At 44.0% G+C, this 12,923-nt stretch overlaps 1 protein-coding gene across 1 annotated transcript; it reads left to right on the top strand.

The window, feature by feature from the left end:
* The first annotated feature begins 1,282 nt into the window (after positions 1-1,282).
* Cklf (chemokine like factor) lies at positions 1,283-12,694 on the top strand. Its single transcript, XM_021170604.2, has 4 exons — positions 1,283-1,465; positions 6,625-6,783; positions 10,769-10,864; positions 12,520-12,694. The coding sequence occupies exons 1-4, from the start codon at positions 1,388-1,390 to the stop codon at positions 12,643-12,645; spliced, it is 459 nt and encodes a 152-aa protein (XP_021026263.1). The 5' UTR covers positions 1,283-1,387; the 3' UTR covers positions 12,646-12,694.
* The last annotated feature ends 229 nt before the right edge of the window (positions 12,695-12,923 follow it).

Genomic DNA, 12,923 nt, shown 5'->3' with positions numbered 1-12,923 from the left:
AGGAAAATTGAGAAACTGGCTGTGTCAGATTGGCCTGTGCGCATGTCTGTGGAGCATATTCCTGTTGCTAATTGATGGAGAGTTTTTTGTTTTGTTTTGTTTTGTTTTGTTTTTGTTATTGTTTTTTGCCTCCTCGCTATGGGCAATGCTGCCCCTGGGCAGGTGAGCTGCAGATCTTTATGAATGAGCAAGCCAGAGAACTGAAGCTGGTAAACACTCTTAGTTCTTCTGCTTCTGCTTCTTCTGCCTCAGGTTCCAGCCTTGAGTTCCTACTTTGTCTTCCCTCCTGTAAGCCAAATAACCCTTTCTTCCCCCAAGTTGCTTTTGGTCAGTGTTTGTTTTCTCTCAGAGAAGCAAACTAGGACGGGTGGTTATCCTATTCTCCAAAAGAAATCATGAGACTTGATTCACATAATGGAAGTGACATATTCTCCCTGTGTCTATCATCATGAAATGCTCCAAGATGGTTTGTCCTGGCTACACTGGAGCACTTTATAAACTGTGGGACAACTAGCAGCATTGGGAGGCAAAAGTACTCTAGAGACAGGCTTGCACGTTCTGAGAACAAGGACAGACTAACAGGGTCAGGCTATATATTCTATAGTTATTGATGAGTGCCCCAGACCGTGGGGACCCTTCGAGCAGAGAAGCAGACAGATCCTTGCTTTATAGAATTTATATTTTTTATTTTAACTGATACATAATTTTATTTATTTACAAGATACCATCGGATGTTTTATTACATGTGCACATTGTGTGATATTCATATCAGATAAGTCTGTCTCTTCGGAATAATTTCTGTGCTGAAAACGGCCAAATTCCTTTCTTGTAGCCTTTCAATTTTTAAATAAAACTATACATTCTTATTATCCGTGGTCAATCAGACTAACAGAACATCAGAACTTCTCTTGCCTAAGTCTAACTTACTACCAGTGAATCAACGTTTTCCTGGGGGATAATATACTTGTAATCTGGATGGGATCTAAAAAAAAAAAAAAAAAAAATGCTGAGGAATGACTAGACAAGGTAACCAAGGGAAATCCTAAGGAGGTGGCATTTGAGATGCTCAAATTGGCGAGGAGGCTGGGCTGGCATTCTTGAGTTTTTCTCGCCTACTCCAACAGTGCTTCTCCACAGGAAAGCTCCAGCGCCGAACAACGGTGGGGACCTGGCTTGGGTTAGGCTAGACAGGTGTCAGCAAGAGTTAGGAACTTAAGAGTCAAAGAGGCGGAGCCAGTGGGCGCTAGTGCGCACGCGCGCCCGGACTTGGCTGAGCGCGGTGCCGCAGGCCCAGCCCCGGCAGTTGAGCTGGTGGCGCGAGTCCTGCAAAGAGCCATTAATCGAGAAGGCCTGAAAGAGAGGAGTGACTGTTGGGTCTGTGGGCAAGATGGAGACTCCACAGCCGGTCGTAAACCGTCGGCCCTTCTGCTGCACTCTGAAATGCTTTGTGAAGTTCCTGCGGTTGGTGAGGACCAGGGCGGGAATGCAGGGCGGTCGGTGGTCAGGAGTGCTCCGGGGTAGAGAAGACTGGGTTCGGAATCCTGGAGCAGCGTTTGCTCGGCCACCTGGTTTCCAGACGCAAGGCATTGATTGCTCTGTGGCTCAGTTCGACCGGAGAAGAACTATAGGGTAGAGTGGCTTCCTCCTTCAGATGATGTAGGGATACGCCCATGGGTCTATCCGAAAGCCCTTCACTTGTTTTACGAACTTGGTGATAACCTCTACCAGACCAAGCGCTATATAGTCTCACCACTCAAAAGTCATAAAGATTTTTTTAAGTTTTTTTTTTTTTAAGTTGGTGGTCTTTTACTGTAAGTCGGACATTGGATGTTACGGAACTTAGAGCGGATCCAACCCAGAGCGAGAGCAAAGAGGAAACTGCCCGTATTAGGGATCCAGTCCTAACAGGGGCATTGCAGTCTGTTCTGGACAGCACTTTGGAGAAAGGAGATCATTATTAAAGGGTAATTTTTTAGCTCGTTAGAGAAGTACAAACTGCCAGGGACTGGGTTCACTCAGTACCTGTAGCTCCTCCCAGAACTTCTCACCCCGCCCCTACCCTAAACCTCTCCAGCCCAGAGGCTGGGATTCATTTCCCTTCTCCCAGCTTCTCATTTCCATATAAACTGGCCTTCTCTGCAGACTCTCTTGGTCCCCCACCCCCACCCCAAACACACACCCTCCTCTCCTGTTCCTCTTGACTCTCTCCCCGTCCCCCTCTCTTCCTCTTCCTCTCTCCCCTGCCCTCTCCTCTCATGGCTCAATTCAATCTGACCACTTCCAGATACCTCTGACTGTATCCTCCTTCAGACCTACTATAAAACTTTCTCCTCAGCCATACCTAAAAGCCCTGGTTTTCACTGAACTACCATATTAAAAGGAATGTAAGAAAACTCAAAGAAAATTTAAGTCGTTCAGAAACTTTGGAGAGCTGAAATGAGATGGTTAAAAGTTCCAAGAGTAACGTTTCCACCTAACACGAAGAGTTTATTATATTGAAGGGGCAACAAATTTAAATGACCGCCAGAGAAGACAGTATTACCTTTGCCTTATAATCAAGAAGGTGACTGGCCGCCTGGAGTTTTACATTAGCTCCAGAACATTGAAAGAGATAGATAGTTGGTGGGGTGGGGAGTTTAAGTTTGATATAACTTGTTTCTTGTTCTGTTTGGGTTTTTTTGTTTTTTTGTTTTTTAAGATTTATTTATGTGAATACACTGTAGCTGTCTTCAGACACACCAGAAGGGGGCATCAGATCCCATTACAGATGGTTGTGAGCCACCATCTGGTTGCTAAAAATTGAACTCAGGACCTCTGGAAGAGCAGTCAGTGCTCTTAACCACTGAGCTGTCTCTCCAGCCCCATTTGGGTTTTAACAGGTTCGCATAGCATGTCTTTGGCTGGTCTTGAAAAACTCACAAGCATTTCATCTGTCTCTACCACCCAACCACCCAGATGCTTGCTTGCTTTATTTATTTATTTTAGATCTATTCAGTTTATGTGAGAGTGTTTTGCCTGCCTGTATTTATATGCACCACACGAGTGTTTGGTGCCTTCGAAAGTCAAAAGAGGGCATCAGATCTCCTGGCAGCAGAGTTATGGATGGTTGTAAACCACCATGGGGTGCTGGAGAACAAATCCAAGCCCTCTGCCAGAACAATATATGCTCTTAACCACTGAGTCAAATCTCCAGCCCCCGATATTACTTCTCTGCTCAGTGTGAGAGGCTGGGTAATGGCTCAGTGCCACAGCTACTGCCCTGACAGAGAACAGGTGTTCAAATTCTGGTACCCATGTTGAGTAGCTCCAAGCCAACTGTTTAACTCCAGCTCCAGGAGATGGTACGCCCTCTTCTGGCCACCATGGGTGCTGCACACCTGAGACACAAAGCTGTATTCACAATGTGACTAATGTGTTCCAACCTCTGGGCTAGTAGCTGGAAGAAAGAGCAACCAAGACAAAAGTGGACTCCTAACTCACAGAATTCTTCCATGTAGTTACCAAGACAGAAGTCCCTGAATCATAAAACTTTTATATTTAGTCACCAAAATATGTGACTCTTCAGGAGCCACCCACATTGGCTTTTGAGACAGGGTTTCTCATTGGTTTGCCAATTAGGTTAGGCTGGCTAACCAGCAAACAGTCTCCAACTCCCCAACGGTAGGATTACAGGGATAACAGGCAGAGTTAGGGTGTTCTATCATGTCCAGCTTTGGCTTTTTGTTTGTTTTTGTTTGTTATTGTTATTTTATGTGAGTATACTGTAGCTGTCTTCAGACACACCAGAAGAGGGCATCAGATCCCATTACAGATGGTTGTGAGCACTGATGGGAATTGAACTCAGGACCTCTGGAAGAGCAGTCAGTGCTCTTAACCACTGAGCCATCTCTCCAGCCCCTTGTTTTTTGTGGTTTGTTTGTTTGTTGAGACAAGGTTTCTCTGTGTAACCCTGGCTGTCCTGGAACTCACTCTGTAGATCAAGCTGGCTTCAAACTCAGAGATCTGCCTCTGCCTCCGCCTCCGCCTCTGCCTCCCAAGGTAAATGCATGCACCTCTATGCCAGGCTCAGAACAGAAGTTCTTGCCTCATAGAATGCTTCCATTTAGTCCAGGACACAAACATGAAAGCAAAGGGGTACTATATGTGATAGGATGAAGGTAGGACACAGAAGCGAGACATATAACCAGAAGAATACTTGCCAAAAGAACCTGCGGGGTAGTAGACAGTGTTTTTAGTGATTTCATACATGAAGCAAAAGTTTGTGCACATTAAACCATCAAAGGTCAGCTGTCACACACAGCATTCAACATTTTTGTGTTTTGACCAGGCACTGTGGTACTTGCCTTTAGTCCCGGTATTTGGCAATTTGGGGGCCTACACATATGAAAAAGTGTAGGTGCGACACACTGGTGTCAGAAACCCTGCAGAAGAAGCAAGTGTGTGGTGGGGGGGGAGCAGGCAGCTTTGAATGCAGTAGTCGATTAGAGAAACCTGTGAGAGCCGAGAGTAGTGCAACTGAAGAGGGAGTCAGCCCTGGATAGAGCTGGATTTGGGTGAGAGATGGTCATATTGAAAGTCAAGTGGCAAGTGGGGTCATGAAGAAAGAAATGTAAATAGAAGATACAAGGGGATAAGTGAACTCTAGCAGTCTGTGAGCCGTAAAGGCAGGACAGGGAGGACAAGCAAAGAGTGGGAAGGAGTTGTTAGGGAGGTAGAACAAGATGAGTCAGGGTGTCCTGGGTGCTAAGTGAAGAAACTTGAGGCTGTGATCAGCTGTATTAAACACCAGGGGGAACAGAAGTAAATGAGGCCTGGGAAGTGACCACTGGAATTTTCATGGAAAAATTGAGAGGCGAATTTTTGCTACAGTAGATGGTAGCTGACTTTGAGATACAAGACACATGGTGAAAGGGGGACTATATAATAGAGAAAATATAGACTTGAATTTTAAATAGATGAAGGATGTGAACAAATTTACATTTTAGCAGGTTGTGTTACCATAGTTGATGGAAAAGATACTTGCATGTCCAGTGTGTGTGTCATTGGATCAACTGGACACAGATATACACCTGTGAAATTATCACCATAATCAGGGTAATCAATACAGCCATGCCTGGCAAACTTTCTTAGGTATGGGCTGATTGCTTATATAACAGCAGTCCCATGAAATGATGCCACCTGGTGATATCAGTGCCATCTTAGTATCTGTATTTTTATGATAACTTACATGACAAAATCACTCACCGTATTTCCCAGAGTGGATCTGTTTGTTAAGTGGCACATGATTGGCACCCAAACCCCTTCTTCCTGCCTACTCTAGCCCCAGGGGTCCACTCATGTGCTCTCTGTAGCTATATTTTCTATAAAATTTAGTTCTCTTTTGTATAAATATAGCTTTTTCTGTAACTGCAGATGACCTTTTATTTCCTAGAATTTTCTATAAATAGCATGATGTATACTCATCTTGTCATCTTTCATCCATCATAATTATTTTGAGAGTCATTGATGTCATATGTCAATAGTATATCCATATTAATACTGCAAATTTTTTTGTTCCTAACATTTCATTGTGTGGATAGACTTGTTCCCCTGCCCTTTGTGCATGTATGCACTTGAGTATGCATGTGTGTGTGTGTGTGTGTGTACATGCTGTTGTATATGTATATGTATATTTTTGTGTGTGGGTGTGTACATGTATGTATGTGGTATATATATATATATGCATGTGCACATCCATGTGTTTCTGGGGATTAACAAAGGCCATCACATGTGCTAAGTTAGTGACCTCTCACACCAATCATTGAGCTGCATCCCAGCTCTGATCACGTGCTCTTTATCCATTCACTTCTGGGTGTCATTTAGGTTGTTTCCAGACTTCAGCTATCCCTTAATTCTAATGGCAATGTATTTAGTAAGAGGACTTACATGAAAATGCACACAGGTTTATTTTTTCTTCTGACAATGTTTCTATCCATCTCCTCCTCCTCTCCCAGTCCCACCCTCCCCTTTATCTTTCCCCTCACGGCAACATTCAACTGAAGTTCAATAGGAGATTGCAGATTACTAAGAGTTAAGGAATTATGAGAGAGTAGATGATGAAGAATTCTAGGCAGCCAGGATGCAGATGTTTTTGAGAAGCAGCAAGAAGCAGAAAACAAACCAACAAACAAGCAGAACAGAATAGGATTTGTCTGAGGAAGAGATGAAAGGAAAGGGTTTTGGGAGGAGTGTTTTACAGAAGACAACCTAGATGTCTTAGAGGAAGACGAAGAGATGAGCTGGCCGAGGAGGGCAGACTGAGAGAGAGAGGAGACAATTGTAGGGGACAGACCTGAGAGCACAGTGCAGTGATTAGCTGCACTTGAACAGGCCGCCTAGTCCTCTAAACCACAAGCAGGACTCAGTACTCACGTTAGCCATGCCTTTCCTGTCTACAATGTATGACAGAAATCTTATTGGTTTTAGACCTCATTTGGGGGCTAGGGATATGTGTAACTCATGATACAGCACTCAGATACCTGAGACCCTGGATCCAATCCCCAGTACCACACAGGCACCCAACCTCCCCATAGTAACTAAACCCATTGTATGATCAATGACTAAGTCCTAGTTTTCTTCTTCTAGGTGGTAACTGTGGCATCTATGATCTTTTTCATCGTGGGACAAGCCCCTGAACCATATATCGTCATCACTGGGTTTGAAGTCACCATTATTTTCTGTTTCCTAGTCTTATACACGTGTGGACTTGACAAGATAATGAGATCTTTCTTTTGGCCTTTGCTTGTAAGTAATGAACTTCAACCTTAAACCTTAACTACCTTTCCTGCCTTAGGAAGACACCTTAGTCAACTACTTGGATCTCTTAAATCTTTAAGGTGATCTCTGCTCACTGCTAATCAATCCAAGCTTGGGGAATGCTCTCAGGGATTCAGGATACCCACAGAACATAAATTCTCTTTATTGTATGTACCAGTAGGTGTTGCTGACCTTTCCGTTTGAAGAATTCTCTTAAGTATGAATGTTCTGAAGAAATTCAGATATAGAGCCATGAACCATGTTAATAAATTAGAGCATGTTTTTAACTTTTGCCCCCCACTTCTTTCTGCTTTTTTTTTCTTGTATTAAAAATAAGCCAGGCGTGGCCTTTAATCCCAGCACTGGGGAGGCAGAGGCAGGCGGATTTCTGAGTTTGAGGCCAGCCTGATCTACAAAGTGAGTTCCAGGACAGCCAGGGCTATACAGAGAAACCCTGTCTCATAAAACCAAAAAGAAAAAAGAAAAAAAAAAAAAAGATCCTTTTCTCATACAATATATCCTGATTATAGTTTCTCCTTCCTCTGCTGCTCCGAGTTCTTCTCTAACTCCCCTCCTTCTGGATTCACTTCGTTTCTGTCTCTCATTAGAAAAAGAATACACTTCTAAGAGATAACAGCCAAACATGACAAAATAAATATAATAAGTGGAAGCAAAAACTATCATATTGAAATTGGACATGACAACTCAACGGGAGGAAAAGAGTCCCGAGAGCAGGTACACTAGTCAAGAGACCCACTCACACCATCGGGGATGCTTGCCCCATCAACTGTTCCAGTGGCTACCACAGCTGTCAAACAGACAAACGGAAATTATCGGGTGAGGTCTAAGTGGCCCTTCAGCAAGAGATTACAAAGTTAGTTCTAGAAAAAACAAAACCAAAAAACAAAGCAAAGCAAAACACAGCTTAGCTTTTACCTCTTCTCTCCCAAGTCACATCCCAGAACCTCGTCTCCCCTGGTCTGCCTTGTGCGCCCCCCGACTCTCCATCCCTTCTTTGGCTAAACAGGAAGCTGCCCCCTCTTCCTCCAATGCACTTGTCGTGTCCTCTTGGATTCTGAAGTGCTTATACCCAACCTGCTAACTAAGGAGAGAAGACTTCAGAGCTGTTCTCAAACCAGAAGCATGCTTTTAACTGGAACCTTCTGGAACCATCATTGGAAGCAAGTGATGAGCATTTCGGGCTGGAGGTGTGTAATTCAGTTGGAAGAATGCTTGCCACACATGAATACATCCCTCGATTTGATCCCTTGAATAGCATAAGCCAACCATGCGAGCACACACCTATCCTCAGCATCTCAGGAGGTGGAGGCAGGAAGATCAGAAGTTGAAGGTCATTCTTGGCTACACAGAGAGATGAAGGGGAACCCTGTCTCAAAATGATAACATATTACAAGGTAAAAAGAAGGCCCAAGCTAGAAGTGGTTTAGTTTAAAGAGATCATTTAGGCTGTTGTCATAATCCAGCTGTAAAATGATAATGGTATGGACTAAGATTATAGCTATAGGCGGAGAGACAGGAGTTCTCTAATGAGGTTCCTACTACTTATGACTGGATGCAACATCTGCTTTCTGCACAACTGTCATGGATACTCTACTGGGGAGTTTTTCTACCGCCACTTGCATGTTAAACACTGAGCTACATCTCCAGCCCTCTTTTTACTGTTAATTTTGAAACAAAGTCTTTGAGCCAACTGTGTTGCCCAAATTGGCCATGAACTCACCCTGCAACCCAGGCTGGCCTTCAACTTTCACTCATCCTGCCTCAGCTTCCCCAGGGTAAATACCGACCTTGGAGGAGTGTTTACCCACCTACTGAGGGAGGAGAATAGGCTAAAGAGCCCGGTGGCATCTTCAAGTGAAAATGTTGACAACATCACCAGCTTTGGTGGAGAACAAGAGCTGAGATGCTGGTACTGAGCTCAGAAAGAATGTAGGAAGTGAAGAGAACCGGCCAAGAAAGGCAGGGAAGGAACCAAGGAGCCCAAGTGTCACCGACTGAAACAATACAGGAATAGTGAAAATTGTCACATAGACAAAAAGAAAAGTACTAAAATATGTAAACCTCACCCCCATCCCTGGCTGTAATCATAGAAAGGCCCTAGTAGGCTCTCTTCAGAGTGGCTTGCCATGACTAGCAAGTACTAGGAAGACTGTGAGTCCAGGCATGAAGGGAAGACAACTTATAACCAAGAGGCCACCACTGCTCTAATTTCCTATTTCCTATGGGAATTCTACAGATGGAGGTAGCAATACTGGAGCCTCTGCCCAGTAAGCAGGAGAGTGATCAGGCGCTCTCGCTAGCATTGAAGGGCTTTGAGGTTCAAAATGACTATGACATCTCCACTTTCATGGCATTAAAGTTGCTTCCTGCTGCATAGCATATTTGGAATTTGGGGATTTCTTTATATTTTTGTTTTCTGACAGGGTCTCTCTAGCCCTGGCTGTCCTAGAACTCACTATGTAGACCAGGATACCCTGGACCTCCCAGAGATCTGTGTGCCTCTGCCTCCTGAGTGCCAAAGTTAAAGAGTATCCCACCATGCCTGGAGGCATTTTTAGTTTTCCATGTAAAGACAGTGTTTCAAGCTGGGTGTGCAGACTCACACCTACTACCTCAGCATGCAGGAGACTGAAGCAGGGGGCCTTGGGGCTGGGGATCCATTTGAGCTACAGGATGAGTACCAGACCAGCCTGGGCTACAGCCTGAAACCCTGGCTCAAAACCCAAAAAGAAACAAGCACGCTCTTCTAAACTTCCTGTGGTGAGCATAGGTATTCAGACATAAAGCATATCATATCCTCCCCCTCCCCAGCCCCGAGGTTCTATGCACTCCCTAGAATCGTACTTTTGTACCAAGCCAGTTACAGCCTAACTTGTAGCTATTGCGGCTGCTGGCTAGGGTGGGGCTTGCTGCCCTGAAGCCAAGCATCCAGCCAAGGGGAGTTTACCCAAGACATCCAGTCTCATTCGCCACTGCAATATTTTTCCTTCCTTAAAGCAAGCGTCTTTCCTCTTAATTAACTACTTTTCTTTTGGAATCTACTATGTCTTCATTACTTCCTCCCTGCCTGCTTATTGAAAGCCTCCATAGACCATTGCATGTTGAGGACAATTTAATTTCGGGCAATCCACATCAAGCAAGAAATGTAACTTGCTCTTGTCAAAATGCTTCATTTTGGAGAAATGATTAGAAGAAATAACAATTGGCAAGCTACTGCATGACAAATGTAGAGAAGGCTTATCCTGGAAATGATCAGTTTAAATGTGTGCTATTTTCAGTTGAGGGTGAGACATAGGATTTGTTTTCTGTTTGTTTGTTTGTGTGTTTGTTTTAAAATGGGGTCTCACTTTGTGGCACTAGCTGACCTGGGACGCCAAGTAGATCAGGCTGACATCAAATTTCTGTGTGCTGGAATTAAAGTTATGATCCACCATGCCTGGCTTCATGTTTATTAATGGCATCTTAGAAACAAATTTGACAGCAATTTTTTTATCATATTTCCTATTAAAAAAATAAGCATTCCACCTTCCTAAGGAATTCTCTATAAAACTTCTGCATAATTATCTATCTTTCCTAACCAGAGGATTTCTCCCTCTAGCTGTATCTATGTTAAGTGAAACATATGTATAAATGCTTAAATAATTAAAGTCATGTTTTCTAAGAGGCCCTCGAGGTAGATCGTAGAGCAATTACAGGAATTATTTTACTGTAATATTTTACTTTCCTAAAAGACATTGATGTCTGCAAAATTAAATAAAACAGCTTAAAAATATTTTTAGGGAATTACTCCCAGCTTTTTATTTTTATATTTTTATTTTTCCTTTTTAAGCAGTACTTGTTGGAATTGATCCCCTACAGACCCCATGGAATTCCTTACCCAGAGCTCTGCCAGGCTCTCAGCTGTACTCGCAGTCTTTGACAGCAAGCTGACTTCTCCATTCTGTGTTCTTAGGATGTTATCAACTCAATGGTAACAGCATTATGCATGCTCATTGTGTCTGTGTTGGCTCTAATACCAGAAACCTCAACAAAGACAATCCTTGGAGGGGTAAGTAGAAGTCCTCCAGGTTTCTTCCAGCTGGATCAAAATGCAAATTAATTTGGAAATCTGACGTGATCCTGAACTGGCCTACAGTGCCTACTGGCTTTATACTTTGTGTGAGCAAATACATTCCCTGATTAGCATAAATAGACAGGGTTTCATGCTGACAGAGAGAATCTGCTAAAATCGGCTACCACTCTTAGCTCTAAAAAACCTGATGTTAAACAAGAAAGGAAGCATGATCATTTCATAGTTCTCCTTTTGAAAGGATCCATATAGCAGTGTTAGGTGAGACAGACGATTCCCATAACTCTACAGATGCAATATAACAGATTCCCTTACTGCAAGGGATATGGTAGGAAGCCTTGCAAACCAAGAGCTATTCTGAGTACTGCCTAGAGAGAAGTAAGTCAGCCTAGATCGACGAGCAAGCCCACAGTGATCTCACTCCACCTCCACCTGCTTTTCTCCTGAGGTTTGGCCATCTGCCTTTCCTAAGTTCTGATCTGGAGTGCTGACTTAGAAACATCTTCCTTCCTACTTTCTTGTTCTCCCTTAGCAAGGGCCACATAGAACTGACCTTGCTCTGCCATGACTGTCAGAACCCTGGACTTCAACCCATGTAGGCACTAAGCAACTTCCTGAGAGACTAGGGAAGCTTTCTAGATAGGAGGTATGCTGAAATACCAACCTCCCAAGTTGTTCTAAAGACAGTTCTGGCTATCTACTCTTTTAAAAGATGAGCCAGTCACAGGACTCCAATTCATGTGCTTTTCTGTTCTCCCACTTACTCATTGCTTAAGTGATGACAGCGTGGAGTCGTTTCACAGGAGAGTGGCCCATGGCTGTGTGGCTACTGAGCAGAGGGGATAGGGCTAATATGGTTTGAGACAAGTTCTGACTATAAAATACACACTGAATTTCAGAGATTTTATTTTCTCCCCCAAAGAACATAGAACAGCAATGATCTGTCAAGAGAGTGCAGCCAGCTCTAGAAAAGCCATTAGTGGAGTGCTGCCCAGCCCAGAGGAGAGGGGAAGCCACTTTTCTCCGGCAGGGGAACTGCAGTGCGTTTGCTCACTTTCCCTTCAGCTCAGTGTCATTTTCCTCGGGCCTGTCTCGACTCCTCTGCCCTACACGGATGTGTGCCCAGCCTTTGAAAGCTCACTCTGGAGATTCCTATCACTCCACTTCTACAAAAGTTGCATCCCAACTATGGTCCCCGGGACTTGATCTCCAGCTGCTGCCAGCACCAGCTCTTTCCCCAGACTAGTCTGGTGGTAGAAAAAGCAAGAGCTGAGTACTGGAGAGAGAAATGGGGGATGGGGGTGTGTGATAGATAAATCTGGTCAGTAGGACTTTAAAGAACTCATGTGTGCACACATCCACATATGCACACATGCATACAAGCATACAAGCCAGTGCAAATCAAGATGAAGAGGCAACTTGCACTCCACCTCAGGGGCAGTGAGTTCTGCTCACTGCAGTTGTCTTGTCCTTTACTGTGAGTGGCTATGGGGGAAAATCTCATGTCCCTTTCCACTCTCGTGTTGGATGGTAGCACAGAGAGCAAGCTCCCTACCCGGGAAGGAAAGGAATCCATTGAGCAGATGACTGAGAATTTACTTGCCAGAAACTGATGATGGTGTCTCTGTTTGCAGGTGTTTGGTTTCCTGACAGTAACATGTACTATTGCCGACTGTGCCCTTATGTGCCAGAAACTTCGGTTTCATCCACGTCACTCTTATAAGGAAAAGTCTACTGATGTCATAGGTGACAGAGGATAATTTTATACTTATTTTTTACTAGTTATTAAACTAATTCTTTATACATCCATATATTTTCTGCAGATCTCCTTTCCATGTGAGTGCCGGCTAGTTTCATGGCTAGTTTCAACTTGACCCAATCTAGAGATCTTTGGGAAAGAGGTCCCAATGAAAAGGCATCCTGAGACACAGGAATTCAGGAACCACATACCTCTACAAGGAGCCACCTCAGCAGAGGCCGTCCAGCTCCCTGGGAGGAGATAGATCCCCAGCTGAACTCAGGACCCTCGGCCACTCTC

Source organism: Mus caroli, unplaced genomic scaffold (genome assembly GCF_978045245.1).
Source record: "Mus caroli unplaced genomic scaffold, Mus_caroli_1 scaffold_10, whole genome shotgun sequence".
NCBI lineage: Eukaryota > Metazoa > Chordata > Mammalia > Rodentia > Muridae > Mus > Mus caroli.
Note: the sequence above shows the minus strand (reverse complement) of the source record. Positions and strands in the feature narration are given on the sequence as shown.